Consider the following 21,778-nt stretch of genomic DNA (forward strand, 5'->3'; position numbering starts at 1 on the left):
AATACCCAGGCCACACCACACCGACCCCGCCAGCCGGGAGGGAGAGCTTTATAAGCGCTATGACTACAGATAAAATACAAGCCAGGGGTTTTTAAATAGAGGGTAAGGGTATTACCCGCAACTCGGTGGCGTTGGGTTACTAATACATTTTACTGCTGGGAAGTATTTACCATGCGGTTTTTGCACTTTTAATGGGAGATATTTAAGCGTTTTAGGGCATGGGTACCATTTAGGATGCCCCTACAATACATAACAGCAAACAAAGTAGCTGTAAAACTTGCAAGTGATTCTATGGGCTGTGGGCATTTTGACATTTTTTGAAGGGATGGGTGAGGCAACACAATGCCAGAATAAACATTTATATAAAAGTTATGAGTACTATTTACAGGGCCCAGCGGGAGAAACGAGGGGATCCATTTTTTTTTATAAAGAATGCTTGTTGCCTTTACAGTAAAGGCTCCATTTAGGAGGCAAGGGAGTTTTTGGGCGTTTTTAGAAATATTTATAGGGGGAAATGTTTTCGTTTTAATATTAAATTGAAGGGTTTGGTTACAGGCCTTAAGGGGAAGGTAGCTTATTTTTTTTTTAATTTTTTTAGTATTTTTTAAATAAAGGGGCAAGTTATACTTAATTTTAAGGATATTAAAAAGAGGGACTCTTTTAGCTTTTTAGCAATAGTACTAAATTTTAGATTTTTTTTGTATTTATTATATTGGTATTTTTTTGTTTAGGCCCGTTCAGTTTTTTGTACTACTTGCAAGGAGAGTACTTTAGAGAGATTTGCAGGAATAGCCCACAATTTTATTATTTTTTTAGAACGAGTTTGGTGGCACAGCCAGCAATTAGACAGGTGTTTTAATATAGCTAGTTGCTGCAAGGACTTAATTGCTGGGTGGGGATTGGCATGTATAAAGGGCAAACGGGAAGCAAGTAACTATTGTATTATTTTGTTAAATCAAACTTTAAAACTTAAACTCTCTAAACTGTGTGCTCAGACTGGGCTAAAATGGCTTCAAGCCTTGCCTCTGGCTCTTTTGGCAGTTCGCACTGCCCCCAAAGACTGGCTCCATCTCTCACCCTTTGAACTTTTATTTGGCAGGCCATACACCAAATTTGCTAATCCAGAACCTGTAACTAATTTAGCCACCTAAAATAATAAAAAACTAACCAAATATATTGTTTCCCTCCAAACTACTCTCACCTCTCTCAACAGGTATGCAGCTCAATTTCAGTCCCTACCCACTGATGTCCCTGCCCATCGGATCATTCCAAAAACAAAGTCTTTTGTACCAAAGTACAGGCTCTCCTTTTTCTGCAAAATAAAGCATTTTTCCTTATCCCTGTCAAGCTGTTAATTAGCTCTCAGCTAAGCAGACCCAATATTTCAGTAACATTACATAGCTAGAGAATTAGGGATTCGGGTCCTGCGGCTGGTGAGGCACAGACTGAAATGGGTTGCTTCACTTTCCATGTCACAGCACAGGAGCAGGGCCCAAAGTCATAAGCAAACCCTCACCAGGAGGTGGTCCCCAATCCGCAGCTTCTCTGTCTGGATCTCCCTCAGGTTCTTCTTCAGCAGGGTCTTGGTCATGGCGTTTTGGGCCATCATTCGGATGGCTGCATTCAGATCTTTCACCATCATGACAGACAGCACTGCATCCCACACTCGGAACTGGATATCAGCCCCCATGGAGATCACGGCTCCATCCTTAGAGGTCAGCTGTGAACAGCAGCATTAACAAAGAGGGCCTAGATTCTCCAAGATATTGATTCAATAGAAGTTAAGTGCCCTCATACCTTGGAAGAACTGGACTGCTATCCCCCAAATTCTGATTCCTGACCAGTGGGGCATCCCTGATTCATTTAAACAGGCAAAACAAAATGTAGGAAAACCCCACAAACCAACCTCCACAAATCTCAAACCAAACCTTATTTATAGAGTTACAAAAACCCAAATGAGTTAACTCCCTCTCCTTCATTTTATGCATCATGGCTAGGGCCCTACCAAATTCATGGCCATTAAAAATGTGTCATGGACCATGAAATCTGGTCTTTTGTGTGCTTTAATCCTATACTATACAGATTTCATGGGGGAGACCAGTGTTTCTCAAATTGAGGGGTCCTGACACAAAAGGGAGTTGCAAGGGGCTTACAAGGTTATTTCAGGTATTACCACCCTTACTTCTGGCTGCCTTCAGAACTGAGTGGCTGGAGAGCTGCAACTGTTGGCCAGGTACCCAGCTCTGAAGGCAGTGCCCTGCCAGCAGCAGCGCAGAAGTAGGGATGGCAATACCATACCATGCCACTCTTACTTCTGTGCTGCTGCCTTCAGAGCTGGGCGGCCGGAGAGTGGCCACTGTTGACTGGGGATCAGCTCTGCAGGCAGCAGCGCAGAAGTAAAGGTGGCAATACCATACCATGCCATCCTTACTTCTGTGCTGCTGCTGCTGGCAATGGCTCTGCCTTCAGAGCTTGGTACCTGGCCAACAGCTTCCGGCCAGCAGCCACCGCTCTACAGCGGCCCAGCTCTGAAGGCAGCGCCACCACCAGAAGTAGCATAGAAATAAGGGTAGCAGTACTGCAACCCCCCCTACAATAACCTTGTGACACCACCACCCCGAACTCCTTTTTGGGTCAGGACCCCTACAATTACAACACCGAGAAATTTCAGATTTAAATAGCTGAAATCATGAAATTTATGATTTTTTAAAATCCTATGGCCATGAAATTGACCAGAATGGACCGTGAATTTGGTAGCGCCTTACTGATGGCACTTCTCGGTCCTGCTGGAATCAGATGCCAATGCAACCAAGAGACTATGCTAAGGGCTCCTCCTCTTGTGTAGTTTCCACCCCAAGCAGACATCGGAAGTACTCAAGATTTCACCAGGCAACCTGACAGCGTGAGCCTTCTGGCTGAATTTTGCTGCCTTGGGTGAGTATCTGAATCAACTTTAAGGTACTTGTCCAGACCCAAACGCTACGCTCTCACAGGGTCACCCAGCACCAATGGGGGGAGGGGGGACACAAGTTCTACCCCCTCCCTCACCCTGTGTCTGTCTTGTCTATCTAAGATTGTAAGATCACAGATGCAGGGGCCATCTGGTACTCTGTGGTTGTCCACTTCTTGCACAATGGGGCCTCATTCTTGGCTGGCCTTTAGACACTGTCATAAAGAACATGATTATTATCATCAATGTAAGCATGGTCTGAATGAATTCTTCCCTGAATTCCCTAGCTGGGAGGGAAGGAGACTTTAAGTGTGTTCATGTAAATACAGTTTGCTCCTGCTCTGCTTAGATATCAAGCAGATAGAGAGGTGTGTTGCTCAAAGTAATCAACTTTGGCTGGTGTTGGGTTACAAATCATTTTAGTACTGAATGCAGGAGCAGTGAAATGCTGTTACCAATGTTGTCAGTATTGTATGAATAAAAGGGAACAGAAATTTCCGTAACCTGTCCCAAATGAGAGGGTCCCCCACAGCTGAAAGGACCTTGTTAAGCCAGGGGCTCGAAAGCCAGAGCCCTGTGACAGTAAGAGGGCTGGGGACAGCTGTTCCAGCTAGGAGATGTGGGCCCTCCCCAGGGTCCTCCTCAGACTGATTTAACCTGTTCCTCCACACTGTTAAAAGAAAGTGCTAAATAGGCTTCATTAGGAGCCTCTTTATTATTCTAAAGGCTCAATCAGAGCTGATATCAGTTGGGGTGGGGCTGTGTTCTGCACAGAGTTGAAAATTACTAAGAGACTGGTGTGCAGAGGACAGCAAAAGGTGACTGACGGTTGGTGAACAAGTGGTTGGTGAGGCAGTGAGCAGAACAAGTGGCTGGTGGGACGGCCAGTGCAGAGGAACCACGGCTGATAGAGTGGCCAGCTAAAGCAAGTGCTCAGATGGTGAAGCAAGCAAGGTGCCTTCTTCCCCAGGTGGGAGGTGAACTCACACAGATGCACCTCTGAACCCTGGATCTTCTCTGACCAAGGACAATCACTGTGAGTGGGGTATGGTGAGGCAGCAGAGAATGGCACAGAAAAGGAACTTTTGGTTGTAGAACCAAGAACATGAGGCGGAAAGCACTGCCCCACACATGCTGGGATGGGTGTCCTGCTCACAGTTTTATGATTATGAATCCCGCTTGTGGCATTTTCCCTAATTAATGTTGGGTGACTTCCCTCCTTTCATTAACACTCAAACTCTGTGCTTGCGAGTGGGAAACTATTGCCTCTCAGGTGTGCCTAGGGGTGATGTGTAATTTTCACAGGTTATGGGGTGGGGACTTGAGCTGGTTCTGGGTTGCATCAATGGAAAGGAACTCCTAGATATTGAACCCAGCCCTGGTTGCTGCTGGCTCCACATGGCAGAAGGGTTACATTAACAACATCATCTCAATTTCAGATCACATAGATTTGCAACTAATAATTTTTGTTGATGAGACATTTGTCTTTTGTCCATGGCTCAAATCCCTCCCCCCATTTCATTTTAAGTTGGAATAAACACCAGCCTGGCCCAAACCACCAACGTTGGGCTGGTCTAAATCACAGCCAAGTTCTGCAAGAGTAGTAGTTGGGAGTGCCTACCTGCAGAAACCTGAAAAGGACCCGGTTTTCACAGGTGGATGCTCAGCACTTTTGGAAAAGCAGATGTCACTTACCTTGGACACCCACAAATTCAGGCACCCAGAACCACTGGTTGCTTTTGAAAATCTTGGCTCAGCATGCCCCCTGGAAGGCTGTGTGGAAGGAAAACCTGGCCTGCGATCTCATGATATTTGGCCTCAGTTCATCTAAAAGGTTTGTGAATCTGTACTACAATTTTACAACTGGAATGAAAGCCCAAAGCATGCAAGATTCAACATGTGGCTTTCACTAGGAAGGTTTGCAAAGGTCTATACCCTGATCTCTTCAAGAGAGTTGCAATGGATAACCAGGCTCATTGGAGAAGCTGCCCCATCACACAGCAAATCCTCCACCTTAGAAATGGATGTAGCTCACCTTACGTGATGGCACATAAAAGGCTCTTGTCCTCAAGTCTACTAGTTGCCAGTGATCTATGAATGGCAACAGCAGGACCATGCCTGGCCCCTGGGGGGGGCTCGGATCCGGCCCAAGCGGAATACAGTCATTCGCTCGTAGGCAGGGACTATCTGGAAAGGGAACATTTAAATCAAATAGGCAGGAGGAAAAACACACATTGGGCAGTTTAAGAAAAGTCATTTCTCTGTCCCTACAATGCCTGGGCTTAATGCACAGTGCTCCCTCTAGTGGTTGGCTCTGGCAAACATAAGAGCCCCCCATAGCTAATGGAGCTCATCCTTCTGCACCAACAGTAAGGGTTTGTGCTTCTGGTGTGGAGCTCGTGGGTTCAATCCCCAAGGACAACCATGGTCTTTGCTGCATCTGACCATGATTAATTAATTCAAATCAACTGAGGAGAAAATGAAAAACTACTAAGATTTCTAAAAGTCATTTGGCCCCACCTGTGAGGTATACCCTTCTCTGACAGGTGACCCCAGATGTTTGCTTGTTAACTCAGTAAGCTGAGCAGAATCTCATGTCCAGATGATGCACACTACAGGCAAGCTGAGCTCCTCCAACTCCCACTGGAGTCAACAGGAGTCAAGGGTACGTGGCACCTCTCAAGACCAGGAGATCCCTAACTTTTAGATGCCACAGGCTGCACTGACAACTTGCCAGTAGCCTGCAGCTGCATTTGCCTTGAATATACATTTACACAAATTTTAATAGTAGAAAATAAAGACACTCCTCCCTTCCAGTCCCCCAAGAGAGCCTCTTGCACTCACACCTGGAGCATTGCCAGGCTTCATTCATGATGATTACAAAGCCCTTTCTGATCCTCAGGGGAAAGGTGCCCTAGAAATGCAGAGAGAGCACTGTGTGCACCAGTCGCAGCCTTTGCGCTACAGGAACTCCTGATGTTAGACTCGCTATAGACTAGCTGGTGGGTTGGCTCTAGTCTGGAGAGCTGGGTCTTCTCAACAGCTTAAAGGGGTTGGCCTGAGGTGGAGAGAATCCTGCCACTCCTGTCAGTTGGCTTTTATGCCATAGGTGCCCGCTGGAAAGGCTGCAGCAGTACACAATGCAGTGAGCATGCAACTTCTTAAGGACACTCCAAGCAGCAAAAAGGGCATCGTTGCCTTTCCTCAGACTTTCCCCCTCCCACCACCACCTGGATTTAGGGGGAAGGACCAGGCATTATTTCCCACTTACTTTCAAGACAAACCATCTGGAGATGGGGAAGGTGATGACCATCAGCAGGAAGGCCAAAGAGGTGACAATCCCATGGCAAATCCATGACAGACAGTCCTGGGAGGAACCTGTAGGAGAGAAAGAGAGGGGCAGGGAATGAATTTGGAGAGAGCAGCACCTCCCTAGTCCCTCAGCATTGCCCACAGCTTGGTCTCAGGCCCATGGCCTTTCCCTTGTTTCAAGACACACATGCAGCAAACCACAGAAGGCAATGCTGGGATCGCATAGGCAACTCATGGATCCACCCAATGACAGTGGTCACAGATCTCTGCCCTGGTGTCCTTCAGCAGCATTGTCCTTGAGGGGAATGCCATAAGCTGGAAACCACGCCAGAGACAGAAGGGGCTGCCTCAGCCTCTGTCTGCTCTGTTACACCAGCGTCAATCCACTGAAGTGAGTGCAGCGACTCCAGATTGATGCCAGCACAACACAGAGCAGCATCTGGCCTGGTGTCTCTTGCTCTTGGTCAGTGAACATCCATATGCCTAACAGCATTCACTGAAGGCCACAGGAGACAATCCCCAGACTGGACTCCGCCAGCGTGCCTCCATCTTGGACTCTTCCAACCCCTGAATCCCCAAATGAAACACCCATAGAGCCTTATTCTGCTCAGCCCAGTGCAAGTCAGGAGTAATGCCAGTGCAATCATAGAGCTGCACCCTGCATAAGGCTGGCGTGAGGGAGAGGCCAGTGTTTGCAGGGGCTATAACAACCAAGGTGAATGATGATGCTTGGGCCAGCAGAGAAGGAAACCTTGCTCCTCTGTCCTATACTTGCCTTTCATTTGCGGGACCTGGGCCCATGGGTCTTGCACGTGCCCAAAGGAAAATAAGCTCTTCTGAGATCCATAGACTCCAGTGCTGGACTGTGGGAAACGGTTATAGTCCCCCAGTGGAAGAGCTTGATATCCTGACCGGCTGAACATGGTCCAGTCTACCTCCTAAGACTTTCAATAATCTCTCCACCCCTTACCCCTGCACACCCTGCCGGTAAACTGGCTGGTGGGAGTCCCCAGGGCAGCATTCAGTTCCTAGTGCTTCAGACTGAGCAAACGATCAGCTCACTCCCCACAGACATCAATATTCAATTAGCTCAAAGCACAGCCACACAGTTCTGCTTGATTCTTTGAATCTTGCAAGTGGGTGCCATTCTTATCTGCAGGTTAATATAAAAATCCCTGCACACCCAAGCTGTTTAGGAGCAGGGAAAAAAAGATACCAAAAAATGCTTCAAGATGCTGCATAAAAAAGAAACAAACCTTTACAAGTGACTCTGAATCTGAGAAATCCAGTCACATGACGGCTCCTTCAGGGGGCCTTTGCAAGCCAGAGGGGTAACAGAATATAGTCCTTGCTTGCTTGCTTTCTACACTCAAACACAGTTTTTGCAGCTAGCCAGCAGGGCTTCTGGGTGATTTCCAAGCCCCATCAGCACCATAAATAAAGGCAAAACACCTGACAGTCAAATGCCAAACAGCAGCACCATAGCTTTTCAATACCAGGCCAAGGGCAATTCTTAAGCCTTAGATCAGAAATCATTGCTAATCTGAGGTGAGCCATCACAGAGCAACATTAAGGGTTCGCTCCCCACCACCCTGATCCAATTCCCTCCCCTGGCTGCTAAGAGACAATCAGAGGCGTAGCGAGTGCCCTTCGTACCATCCGACCCGAGGAGGCCCCGCAAGGAAGGGGGCCCCTAAAAGTGCCAAAAAAAATGTAAGGTATAATTAGGTAAGTGACATTTATTGATGCTATTGCACAATCCATGTCGGTTCTACTGACAAAACCGTGAAGTCATTATGACACATCATAATGCTATTGGCTACATCAGTTGTCTGTTGGTCAGTTTCGAATTTTAGTTGGACCCATTCAAAGAATGTGTATTTGCGTTCATAATGGCGGTCAGCGGATAAATGTTATTAATTTAGTTGTTAGTTTTTATCGTTTCTGCATTGTAAGGGGCCCCGGACATATGTTCGGAGGGGGCCACGTTCTTTGTTGTTACGGCCCTGGAGACAATCCTTCCTAGGCTGGAGCAGTGGGTGTCTCCATCTGCTTTGTGTCTCCTCTGTAACACCAGCAGATCCCTTTGTAGCCCTTGCCACCTGATCTGGTCTGCCTCCTTCCAGGCAGGGAGGCTGGCGCAGTAGCACTTCCTGCTTTTCTACTTCATGTGGGCACTGAGAACAGTACTGGCTGCAGAGCAGGGAAGGAGGAAGGTTTTCTTCCTAAGAAGGTTTGCTTCATCAGCTGCAGAACAGCTCCATCTGCCATGGGGAGGCCTCCATTCAACCTCCCCAGAGGCAGCAGCAGAATGGCATCTCTCCAGGAGCTCCCCTCTCGCTGTGCTGCAGGGACCCTTCCGAAAGCTGACACTGACCAGCAAGGATGGGGATTGGGGGGAAAGTCTTTGGGAGGGAGATTTCCCTTTGGGGTGATCATTGTCAACAAATCTAATGAGAATACTGTCGAGGGGATCTCCAAGGGCAGCCCCTGGGGTGTAGGGTGAGTAGCATTCACCAGGAGCCCAGCACAGGGGATTTAGGCTGTGGGTGGGGAAGGTTTTTCTCAGTTGCCAAATCATCCCCTGGGGTCACCCATGCCCCCCCCGACTATGGCTGACCCGCCCCACCCTCCATCCCCTGTTTCCTGAAACGGCCCTATGGGGAGAGACTCCAGCCCCAGGTTCTCAGCACTGGTGTGAGGCAGCAGCTGCTCCTCATCTGTCACTCTCTGCTTTTCCATGGGGTAAGGAGGCTGGGGTGGGGGGAAGCTGGGCCGTGGGAAGAGAATCAAAGAGTTTCTGTAGCATGGAAATGCAGGATTGCACTGGCAGAGGGTCCTGATTGGACAGTCAGGTGGTGGCTAGTTCTGACAATGGGATTGATACAAACCTATCAATCAAAAGACCCACTCACCCCCAGCCTGAACCCCATTGCAGAGAAGGGGTAAAATCCTATGGAAGCAAGGCCAACACCTGCCCAATAGGATCCCCAACCTGCTGCTTGTCATGGCTTCGTTCTGCTGGGATGCTGCTCCCAAGGCTCCCCCTGTATCCACACCTGCAGAGCACTGGGTGTGTATTAAGTCATCCCTCTTCTGGGACAGGCCCTAGCCTGAGCACACAGCAGGAGCAGTGCTCCAGGCAGAGGGCTGGCAGTGGGCCCAGCAAACAGCTCTTTTGGGGGTGCCCATCCTATGGCATGAGGCCAGAGGTCCAGCATGGGGGAAGGGTAATGGGCCTCATGTGGGGTTAGGGTGACCAGATGTCCGATTTTGGACCAGAACACCCAGTCAAAAAGGGATCCTGGCGATTCCAGTCAGCACCACTGACAGTGCCGTTGGCTGTTCAGTTGGCGGTGCCACTGTGCCGTATAGCAGGGCTGACATGCTCCCTGCTAGCTGCCGTGCTGTGCAGCTCCTGGGTCAGGAAGCAGCCAGCATGTCCGGCTCCTAGTCTTAGGGGCGGACAGGGGGTCCACATGCTCCCCCACCCCCTGCCTGCAGGCGCAGCTCCCATTGACTGGGTCAGGGCAAGGGAGGAACTCGCAAGTGCTTAGCAGGCAGCTGTTGAAGGGTCCCATGGCGCACGCCTCTCAGCCTCTCACTGCTGCCCGGCCCTCTTCTCCTCGCACTCCTCATGTGGCTAGGCTCGAGCTGCACGGTGTGCCCTGCGGCGAACCACGGTCTGTCTGTCACCCCATCACCGGTATCCAGGAGTTTGAGCTATGTATATCACCATCTCCAAGTGCTGGGAATGGGGCTGCACCCCCATCCCGCTCACTGCATCCCTCCCCGTCCTGTCCCCACACCCCCATCACTGCATCCCTCTCCATCCCAATCCCCCTGTACTCCCATCACTGCATCCCTCCCTGTCCCACCCACCCCTGCACCCCCATCCCCCATCATTGCATCCTTCCCTGTCCCCTCCCCACCCCCCTCACTGCATCCTTCCCCCTTCCCATCCTGTCCTGTCCCCAAAACCTACCTGTCTCAGGCCTGTACCCCTTACAGTGCTTTCCCACCCATCCTCTCCACCTCCCAGAGCTGCCACCCCCATGTTCCTCACCCCCCACAGCCCTGCACCCCATTCACTTCCATACACTGCTGCACTCCTATTATGTCCCATATACCACTGTGTCTCCCCACATCCTCATACACCTGTTGCCTTCTGCCTCCCCCTGCATCTCCATCCACCCCACATACCCACCCACTCCCCATCCTCTCTCCTTCACTGCCCCCTGTCACTCCCATCCTGCTTTCATCCTTGGCTTCTTTCTCTCCCCATCCTCTCTCCTCAACCTCACCCCCATCTTTTCCCCTCCAGCCCACCTTCCTCCCTTCCCAGCTGGGTGATTTAGGCAATGCCTGGAAAAGTGTATGAAAAAGTGTGTCTGTGTAGGCAAGTGTGTACATGCATGCATTATATGTGTGTAAGAGACTGTGTGTCTTTGTGTAGGGGAGGTATGTGTATTGCCACATGTGGGTATATGTGTGAATAAAATTTGCAGCCTAACTCTTTGACTTTTATTCTTTTTGCTGGCTTGCGCACAAAAAAATTGATGACATAAAATATGTGTGTATTCATTTTGTAAGTTTTTAAAAGAGACAGGAACTCTAGAAGAAATGTATTATTTCTTAAAAAGTGAATGTTGTTGACTAAGGAATTGCAGAAGGGCCAGTGTATCATACATTTCTCCCTACCTTTGTCTAGCTACATTATAGACTCTTTGTTGCACTCTTTCTTTTTATGTGTATGTCCAGTACATACCTACCACCCTGGAACCCTGATTTTAGTTGAGATCTCTAGGTGTGATGAACTGGGACTGTTCTTAATGTAGTCTGTGAATGCTGAGTGGGGAGGGTTGGCCTGGGAGGATGGTCTGCATTGAGGGATGGGAGACTGGCCTTGAGGAAAGATTCCTGAGCATGTAACTTGAGAACCTAGGAAGGGGTTTGAGGCCAGGTGACACCTCTGCCCAGGAAACTAAACAAAGGCTGGGAGGAGGAGATGTTGGGGAGAAAGAGTTTTTTCAGGAGGTGGCTGGGGAATGGAGGGAAGCGCAGATGGGGCTCTAATTTCCCAATGGGGCTGTGGTGCTGTCCTAGCAATCTTTCCCAAATCTGAACCTTAGAGTCCAGAAAATGAGATACTAGCATGAATTTCCCTAAGCTTAATTACCAGCTTAGATTTGATAGGCTGCCACCACTCAAAAATATAGTGTTTTGGGGCACTCTGACCTCCCCACCTTCCCTGGGGACCCCAAGAACCCAGATCCCTTGGTTTCTTAAAACAAGAAGAAATAAACCATTCCCCCACCTCTCCCCCTCCCAGAATTTCCCTCCCTGGGCTATTCTGAGATACTGATGTAATCTCTTAAATCACCATTCAGAGAAGCATCTCCCTTCCCTTCCTCAAAGAGGCAAACAGATTCAAGGAAAACAGAGAGAGATTTTATCACTCCCTATCTCCCCCACCGTCCTGGTGAGTTATCCCTATCCCCTGGGATAAAACAAGGGAAACAGACAAAAACCAATCAATCAGGTTCTCTAAAAAGAAATCTTTTAATAAAAGAAAGGAAAAGTAAAGAATTATCTCTGTAACTTCAAGATGTAAATATTACAGGGTCTTATAGCTTACAGACACCAGAAAGAGACTTTCCCACCAGTACCAATACAAATCAAAATATTCCCAGCAACTACACATATAAAAGTTAACCAGCCAGATCCACAATTGCAAATAGAGTTAAAACAATTAAAAAGCCTAAACCGCCTGTTTTACTTACTCTATGAAAAGAAACTTAGAGAGCCTGTAGTAATGTCTGGTCTCTCTCAGACCCTCGGAGAGAAGAACAAAGAACTCACACCCAAACTCCCCTCCACCCAGTTTTGAAAGTATTTTGTCTCCTGATTGGTCCTCTGGTCAGGTGTTTCAGGTCACTGTTTGTTAACCCTTTTATAGGTGAAAGAGACATTAACCCTTAGCTATCTGTTTATGACAGGTGCCCCTGGGACCCCAAGATGGACCTAATTGGGGAGGATCCTGTTGTCTGTGCCTGCAAGACCTGTCTTGGACTGTGTTCCTGTCGTCTAAATAAACCTTCTGCTTTACTGGTGGCTGAGAGTCCTGGTGAATTGCAGGAAGCTGGGGGTGCAGGGCCTTGTGTCCCCCCACAATCCGTGACACTAGGCACTAAACAACAATTGTAACATTAAATAATGTGGAAGTATATGTGTTAATGCATGCTAGATGTGTACATATGAATACACGTGTGTATCTGCAGGTAGGTGTGGGTGTCAGTTTCTACAGATTTATTTATCTAGGTATCTGGACAGATGTGCATTTCTATGGTTGTCCTCTATGGATTTGTATTTGGGCTTCAGGAGTGGGCTTTTAATAGACCCATTGCAGCTGTGATAATGTGTGGTCCTAATTTCACAGGTAAAATTACAATAACTTTAGTGAACAAAAAACATGGAGATGGTTACGAAAAATGGGAAGAGGGGAGGGAAAGAATCATGAAAACCTTTGTGAAATTTCATTTTTTTTAAAAATTACCCTTTTTGACTATTTTGCTGCCAGCTCTCGCATCCTGTAACAAATAAAACCTGAACTTAACATAATATATTCATCAAAACAATAAATATGCCTGATTCGGCCTTGCAGTGAAAATGAGCACATGAGAGAGGGTGATGGAGAGCAAGTGATGGAGGAAGGGAGTGTGGAGTGAATGGGGGATGGGGCCTCAGGAAGGGGCAGAGTGGGGCCTCAGGGTAGAGGTGGGGCAGTGGGCAGGGAGGGGAGTACAGTTTTCTGGAATTAGAAATTTGGCAACCCTATCTGGGGTTTGCCTTAATCTAGGCAGTGGTGCCCACTGAGATACCAAGGGTTGGCTGTCCTTAATAGTGAGATTTACAGCCTCAAAGAGTGAGAATTTACAGGGGTGTGTCAGGTCATTGCTTAGTACAGGGACTCTCTTTTTTGCTCCTTAGTGACATCCAATAGCCCAGGCTTTTAATCCAACCAGCGCTTAATAACTTTTTAAAATGTACACTGCTTAATATTGCTTCTGAAACACTTCAATGTCCTAGCTCATACTAAAGTCTAGGGCAGGTGAGACTTCTCCATGCAATAAGAACATAAGAAGAACATAAGAACGTCCATACTGGGTCAGACCAAAGGTCCATCAAGCCCAGTATCCAGTGACAGTGGACAATGACAGGTTATCATCAAGTGATCCATGCCCTATTACTCACTCCCAGCTTCTGGCAAACCAGAGGCTAAGGACACCATTTCTGCCCATCCTGGCTAATAGCCACTGATGGACCTATCTTCCATGAATCTATCTAGCTCGCTTTTGAACCCCATTATAGTATTGTCCTTCACAACACCCTCTGGCAAGGAGTTCCAGAGGTTGGCAGTGCGTTGCATGAAAAAATACTTTATTGTGTTTGTTTTAAACCTGCTACCTATTCATTTCATTTGGTGGCCCCTTGTTCTTGTATTATGAGAAGGAGTAAATAACACTTCCTTTTTTACTTCCTCTATACCACTCATGATTTTATAGACCTCTATCATATCCCCTCCTTAGTCGCCTCTTTTCCTAGCTGAAAAGTCTCAGTCTTATTCATCTCTGCTCATATGACAGCCGTTCTATACCCCTAATCATTTTTGTTGCCCTTTTTGAAACTTTTCCAATTCCAATACATCTTTTTTGAGATGGGGGCGATCACATCTGCACACAGTATTCAAGGTGTGAGCGTACCGTGGATTTATACAGAGGCAATGTGATATTTTTCTGTCTTATTATCTATCCCTTTCATGATGATTCCCAACATTCTGTTTGCTTTTTTGACTGCCGCTGCACATTGAGTGGATGATTTCAGAGAACTATTCACAATGACCCCAAGATCTCTTTCTTGAGTGGTAACAGCTAATTTAGACCCCTTCATTCTATATGTATAGTTAGGATTATGTTTTCTAATGTGCATTAATTTGCATTTATCAACATTAAATTTCATCTGCCATTTTGTTGCCCAGTCACCCAGTTTTGTGAGATCCTTTTGCAACTCTTCACAGTCTGCCTAGGACTTAACTATCTTGAGTAGTTTTGTATCATCTGCAAATTATGCCACCTCACTGTTTACCCCTTTTTCCCAGATTGTTTATGAATATGTTAAAAAGGACTGGGCCTAGTACAGATCCCTGGGGGACACCACTATTTACCTCTCTCCATTCTGAAAACTGACCATTTAGTCCTACTCTTTGTTTCCTATCTTTTAACCAGTTGCCAATCCATGAGAGAACATTCCCTCTTATCCCGTGACTGCTTATTTTGCTTAAGAGCCAATGCAAATCAGTGGGTTTTAACAATTATTTGCAGGTTGGAATAAAAACCTGGATGGTTTGGAGAGCCCAGAGAACATGAATTTGTCAGTGTGGCTTAAATTTTGAACTGTATTTTCAGAACCTGCAAACTTTCAAAAGCCCTGCTTGGTTTTTGGGCAAACTCGTTTTCTTGACTGTCAAATATTCATACACACACACACCCCTCCTGCATAGTCTCCTCTCAAGGCAGGCTTGTAGTCTCCATAGTTACCACAGTATGCAAGCTTGGAAAGCAGTTTTGCAAGCTCTAGGCCCAGTGCCTGACGCGGATGTATTGTTATTTATTGCAGCGCCTGAATAAAAACATTATGTATTTACTCAAAATGAATAAGATAAGCTTAGGAATGTGTGTGGAGAAAGAGATAGCATGCTAATGAGTGAGGCTTATACCCAATGAGTGAGACTTGGCATGTCTGTGCCCAGCATCCCCAACATATGGGATGGAGATTCAAGTGACTGAGCGCAGCATGACACTGGACAAACACAGACTCCTAGCATCCCCCTGGTGGATGGAGGAACCCTGATGGGCCACAGCAATCTGTTCTCATTGCCACACATGGGGCTTCCCAGCAGGGATGGGCACAGGTAGAGTTACATGTTTCACGTTCCAAAATAGAGGACACTACCAGGGGGAAGAGGGAAGGGGAACTGGAGGTGTATGTGTGTGTACTTGAAGGGAGGTATTTGGAAGGTGCATGTGTAGTGGGAGGGGTATTTGGGGATCCTGAGGGGGTACCTGCAGTCTCATTCTCAAGGTGGAGGGCATGCCCAGGACACAGCGCCAGTCCATCAGCGCCTCCCTGTAGGCCTCTCCGCTGGGTGTGGAGCCAGGGCCTGGCCCTTTCACCCCTCTTGGCTAGGCTCTGAGGCCCCAAGGCAGGACAGGCAGCCAAGCTAGAGGCAATGGCAACTCCGCTTGCCTGGCAGGCCAGGCTGGAGCAGGGTGCTCAGTACCACATAGACAGCAAATTCTGACAGGGAGCAATTTATGTTGCTGGCAGCTGCGGCTGTATGGGAGGGAACAATCGGGGCATGGAGACAGCTCTTTCTGAGCTGCAAGGTCTGCTCTGCAAGGAAAAGTCTCAGACATTGCCTCTTATTTGAAAATCCTCCCGGACACAGATGGGCAGATCAAAAAAAAGAAGTCATGTCCAGGAAAATCCAGACGTAAAGCAGGGCCCAGGCACAAGCCTGGCCCCCTACATACTGCAGGCTGAGGCAGGCAGCCTGCAAACGGAGAACTCGGCCTGTTCAGGCCCTGCAGTCAGCTGCTCCCTTCCCCCACCATTAGCCTGTGCCGCCTTCCTTGGCAGCAGTGGAAACTTCCTGCAGCTCCTCCTCCCTGCAGGTCACGCAGAGAAAATGAAACTATCTGTGGCGCTTGTGCTTTGCAGGAAACTCCTTGTTACTCTCCTTTGGCCACAGTAGCAGATAGACCGTCCCCAGAGCTGTGGCAGGAGCTGGCTGTGCATCCGCTCTCAATGCAGGTATTTTATCTTTCACTCATCTTTGGGTGTTAGAGTGCCATTTGTTTCCCAACTACACAGAGGGGGTGGGGGAATTCCTACATGAGACTACCCCAGCTCCCCACTGTTTGGAGGCCATTTCTGGGAGAGACCCACTTTGGGGTGCACGCTGTGCTCTGGATAGGATGGCGCAACAGTCATCAGCATTGTGGCACAGTCTCAGCACGTCACTGTCCTGTGATACCGTTGTGCCATGATGCGAGAGGGCAAAATGCTGTGATTTCATGCACCTCTGTATTTCTGGAGGGTCCCCTTAACTTCCTGCACATGAGGCAGGCAGGCCATGAATTTGGGACTATCCCAGAAATATTGAGAAGATTGGATCTAGTGCCCAGGATAGGACCATGGAGTTAGCTCTCAGAGCTGGCATCCTACTTGTGCATGTTCCTCTATTACCGGTCTGCCTCCCTCTCCAGCTGATATCCCAAAGACCCAACCTGACAAAGTTGCATTGTAATTCACTTCAACAGGAACTGGCTGCTAGATTTTTCAACAACCACAAGCTGAAATGAGTCTCAAAAGCAGCACACACCTCTGAAAACAAGCCCACACAACACTCCCTAGGCCATACTCCACTCACCTGGAGACCCACATCCCTAGGGCTAATATTCCCAGCAGGGGAGGGGCTGAAGTTTGCTCTGCAAACTTGCTGACAAGGAACGGAGACTAATTTTTTGTAACTACTGCTTTGCCAAGGTTGGAGCTTGACCCCCATCTCCCACCCATCTGCACACCAGTGTAAAATCCTTGTTGTTGTTGTTGTGTCTGTTCTATATTAATTCTTATGCTGCGCTCATTGCCATAGTATCTGAGCACCTTTCGGAAGTGCATTAAGTCACTAACGTATGTCATGTAGTGTTTGACGCTAACGCTGCCCTTCCAGCAGATCTTAATACAGAGGTGGAGAGACTCACACGTGGCATGACAGTATGCTCGTGCTGAAGGGTAGCATCACAGCCCTATCTGGACTGAGATTCCTTTCTGCTGGGAGAGATGGCTCTTCTCCATCTCTTACCACTAAGGGATAATTGGAGTCCTCCTCCAAACTTTGTCCAAGGCACAGAGTCCAGCCTCTGATTTAATAGCTGGTGACTAGTTGGCAGACAGAGTGGGGAAGAAGGGTGAGATGGTTTTGTGAGAGTTGGGGAGTTGTGAGATCTCTGCATATTAACCCCTGGGTGGCTTGGGCAAGTCACTGAACTGTGCTGTGTCTCAGTTCCCCATCTGCAAAATGGGGATAATAATATTGCCCTGGCTCCCAGGACTGGATAAAATAATCTTTCCATGGTGAGGTTTTATACTTGAGGAGTGGGGACAATGTAGACACCCAGGAGAGATAGGCGTGCAGCTTTGCTGCATGCAATGTCACTGTGAACTGTGTTCTGTAATAAGCCAGTTTGCATGATGCTGAGGGCCATGAATTTGCAATATGTAGGCACAGACATATGAGTGCAATATTCAGGGGCAGGATCCAGCAGCCTCCAATAGGCCTCTAGTCCTGGTCCACCCTATCACACAGGCCATATTCCACACAGCACAACACTTCATAGTTCCCTTTGTTCCCCTTCACCCTTCCTCAAAACACAGAAACAAGGGGATGCCTGGGGAAATTGAAAGGTGGCAAATTTAAAATGGATAGAAGGGATTTAAAAAAAAATACACTACATGGTTAGCTTGTAATATTATTACTGTTACACAGAGACATCTCTCCTCTCCCCCTGCTCTGCCCTCCATCACCCACTGGGGCTCTCAGCAGAGCAGCCCAGCATTGGTGACCCCCAGGGTCTCTCTCTCTCTCTCCCAAAGGTGATGGAGGAAGAATTTCAATTCCTGCTTTGCCAGGGGTGCCGGAAAGAACCCAGGAATCCCAAGCTCCTGTCCTGCCTTCACACTTTGTGCACCGACTGCCTGGAAGAGAACAAGCCCGTTGGCCAGTGCCCCATCTGCCAGGCTCCCATCCCACAAGTCAGCGGGATCCCAGACCAGGACAACCTGCTCTTCGCCAATCTGCAGGCCAAGCTGAGCACCTACCAGAAGATTGTCAACAGCAGCAACTTGGTCTGTGACCGCTGCAAGGATCTGGCTGAATTCTGGTGCTCTGAGTGTGAGGAATTCTTTTGCATCAGATGTTTTGAGGCCCATCAATGGTTCTTGAAGAAGAAAAGCCATGAAACCAAGAAGGTGGGAGATCTGAAGGCAGAATCTGCCAAACAGTTTCTGGAGGGAGCAAGGAAGTCCAGAATCCTCTTCTGTTCCAATCCCACCCACAATGACCAGAACTACATTACAAGGTAAGAACATCAAGCTATGATTTATTCCCACAAAGTTGTGAGCACATTGGAAAAGGGTATGGGAAGGGAGGGGCTGTGGTGAAGCCAGGTCTGGGAGTGTAGGGAATTTAGGACCCTTTCTTCTTGCACCAAGATATGAAGGTAACGCCCATTGACTTCCGCAGGAGCTACTTGAGTCATGTAGCAAGAATATGGCCCTTGGGTTCTATTCTCAGCTCTTCCACTGACCCACTATGTGATCTTGGGCAAGTCACAGCTGTGATGAGTTGGAACCCTCTTCTGGGATGCCACCTGATGTACTGGAGTTTCACTGAGCCCTCCTTCACCAGCCTGGATTCTCTCTCCCTGTTTTGTTGAATTAGGCTTTCCAGTCTCTTGCAGCACACACACACAGGTAAGGCCACACCCAGCTGCAGACACAGACTGAAGCCAGCTCTGTGTGAGAGAATTCACTCAGCACTCATGTATGTGCACACTCCATTTGGGGAATAAACCCAAAATAATATTGTCTTGCGCTGTATAGAAAGGTCTGCACAGCGCAAGCTCATAAAAATTCACCCTCTCCCTCAATGTGAAGAAAAATATGCACAACTTCTTGCCCTCCTCCCGCCCCCAGGTAGAAATTGCACAAACTGGGTTTAATAATAGACAAAACAAATGTATTAACTATAAAAGGCAGATTTTAAGTCATTATAAGGGATGGCAAACACAGCAAAGCATATTACTGAGCAAATAAAATACACATACTAAGCTAAGATCTTAAAAGAAAGTAGTTTCAAGAAGTAATTTCTCACTCTAAATGTTACTTTAGGTAAGTTGCAGAGTTTTTGTAGCTTACAGTTCCAGTTATTTCTTCTTACAGACTGGACCCCTGTCTCAGTCTGGACTCACCCTTGCCTTTCTCCTCAGGTTAGTTCCTTTGTCCCTTCAGGTACTTTCAGCAGTCTTTCTTCTTGGGTAGGCAATGGAGGGGAGTCAAGCTCAACCCCCTCCCCAGCCCTTAAAAAGGATTTACCTAAGGTCGGAATCCTTTGTTTGATCCCCATCCCACTACAGTGGAAAAGTACCAGCAGTGTCCAAGGGGGTATTTTTCATCAGGTGACATTATCACCTGATCTTGTAGTGTCAATGCAGCGTCCCAGGAAGCACCTCAGGAAGGTGGGAGATTAGTATCTTCAGAGTTCTATTGTCCTTCTTAAATGGGTCATTCAGGAGGATTGCCTACTGTCTGGTGGACGTTCCTCCCATGTACACACACAGATGTAATTGTTACATAGTCAATATTCCTAACTTTAGATACAGAAATGATACATGCATACAAATTGGATAATCACACTCAGTAAATCATAACCTTGTCAATGGTATCTTACATGAACCATCTTGCATAAAATATATCTTAGTTATGCCATATTCATATCATAACCATCTTTCTATGCAGAATATGGGGTGTAATGTCACAACAGCCTCGTCCTGTGCCTCAGTTTCCCCATCTGTAAAATGAGGCCAGCTCTTTTTCAAGTGGCCTCCGCACATTCCCACCCTTGCTTCAGGGTGTCAGCAGATCGCGATGGGGTCAGGCTAGAATTTGCATCCCCCTGCACCTCTAACAGTGCCCCAGGGCTGCTCTTCAGCAGGGACCTTAGTGGGGAGGAATGGCTCAGTGGTTTGAGCATTGGCCTGCTAAACCCAGGGTTGTGAGCTCATTCCTTGAGGGGACTATCTAGGGATCTGGGGCAAAAATCTGTCTGGGGATTGGTCCTGCTTTGGACTAGGTGACCTTCTGCTGATATTCTATTATTTAAATTCATGAACCCTTACTGCTTGAATTAAAAGACCAGGGTCTTTAGTCTGGAGGCAAGAGGAGACTCAAACTTCTACGTGTGGTACAGTAACAAGGGTGACAAAGTATTTGTCACACACCCCATTGAGCAATCAGCCAGGTACATTTTGGGATTTCCCTCCCACACACACTTCATCTGACACAGGGCGCATTGACCACTGCTGGAGGCACTGGCTTGAAACACCCTCTGGGTTAGTATGAGAAAGCCTCTATTCCTAAAGATTCCATGGAGTCTTACAAATTTCTTATGCATGTGTCACATGGAAAGGCATATAACCATGGGTGGCAGGTACAATAGGCCAGGAGGGACTAAGGCTCCTCATTGCAGCCGCTGCTGATCCTGCCACCAAAGGCCTGGGCCATGGTGGCTCCACCTCTTCCCCTCCCTCCTGGGAGTGGGCTTCTGCCGGAAGAGTTTGCTTATTTATTATGCACCATGCAAGTTCCCAGGCAGCTGTCTGCTTCCCAGGTCCCTGGGACTCTCCAGGGAGATTACTGATGAACCCAGGAAGCTGAATAGCAGATACTGCCTCCTCAGCTGTCCTGGAACTTGCATGGCTCATATAAAAGCTCAGCATTCTCCACCTAGCTGCTCCTCTCCAACACTCTCCACCCCGCCCCCTGCCACCACTCATCGGTTCCTCCTCTCTGTTCTGCTCAGCCCCTACCTCCGCCGCCACTCACCAGTCCCTCCTCTTCCTCCACTCAGCCTCCAATAGGAGGAGGGATGTGGCAGAGAGGTGGGTGGGAAGAAGAGGGGGGATGTGGTGAGGGGGTGAGTGGGGAGAGGAGAGGAGGGATGCACAAGGGGAGGGGGATGACAAGGGAAGAGGAAGGGAGGAGGGACCAGCGAACAGAGGTGGGGGGCCTAGTGGGAAGAGAACCAGTGGGACTGACTGGGGTGGAGAGGGGAAGGAGAAGAGGGTTGCATAGGGTGAGCAGGGGAGCCAAGAGGGGAGAGAAGAGACTGGTGAGCAGCGGCAGGGGCCCAAGTAGTGAGGAGGAGGGGGGATGGAGAGGAGGGACACCTGCAGCAGGGGAGGAGGAGGTGGGCCTGGGGCAGAGTAGGGGTGCAATGTGGGTGAGGCCACAGGCAGAAGAGACAGGACAGGGAGCTAGCCTCACCGAGGGGAAGCTTCACCTGCCAATCATGCATATAACACACGTGTAGTAATCTATTGCTGCCTGTACCAATCACTAATTAAATTCCTGGTTCTCTTAGAGAACAGTGGTTTGATTAGTCCTCCCATCTACCCAGCCCTGTTTCTTTGGTTGCCTGTAGCATTTTAAATCACACTTCGGGGTGGAATTAATTGGGATGCCGTCAAACTGAAAAGTGACAGACATGAAAAGAAACAAGAGCAAGAGGAGAGAGAATCTCACATCACATTTCTCTGCACATCTCAGATTTGCTCAGGCTCTAGGTGTCTGTATCCCAGACCCCACAGTTTTAACCTCAGAATGGGCCAGATT

At 48.1% G+C, this 21,778-nt stretch overlaps 2 protein-coding genes across 4 annotated transcripts in view; one reads left to right on the top strand and one right to left on the bottom strand.

The window, feature by feature from the left end:
- Nucleotides 1-800: 800 nt before the first annotated feature.
- Nucleotides 801-7,185, bottom strand: STOML1 (stomatin like 1). The gene is given in 5 exon segments (XM_030545690.1): nt 801-1,720; nt 4,986-5,081; nt 5,084-5,137; nt 6,222-6,328; nt 7,038-7,185. Coding segments are annotated over 5 exon segments (627 nt in total). The 3' UTR covers nt 801-1,498.
- Nucleotides 7,186-15,969: 8,784 nt separating this feature from the next.
- PML (promyelocytic leukemia) overlaps nt 15,970-21,778 on the top strand; it is a 39,844-nt gene continuing 34,035 nt past the window's right edge. For 2 of the 3 annotated variants that reach the window (XM_030545596.1, XM_030545598.1), the window contains exons 1-2: nt 15,971-16,135; nt 17,981-18,465. In XM_030545596.1, coding sequence (XP_030401456.1) covers nt 16,130-16,135; nt 17,981-18,465 — 491 coding nt within the window. In that variant the 5' untranslated portion in view covers nt 15,971-16,129. Of the gene's footprint in view, nt 16,136-17,980; nt 18,466-21,778 lie in introns of all 3 variants that reach the window. The other variant, XM_030545597.1, reaches the window with a different exon arrangement.

The sequence above is a fragment of the Gopherus evgoodei genome, unplaced genomic scaffold, assembly GCF_007399415.2.
Source record: "Gopherus evgoodei ecotype Sinaloan lineage unplaced genomic scaffold, rGopEvg1_v1.p scaffold_38_arrow_ctg1, whole genome shotgun sequence".
Classification (NCBI taxonomy): Eukaryota; Metazoa; Chordata; order Testudines; family Testudinidae; genus Gopherus; species Gopherus evgoodei.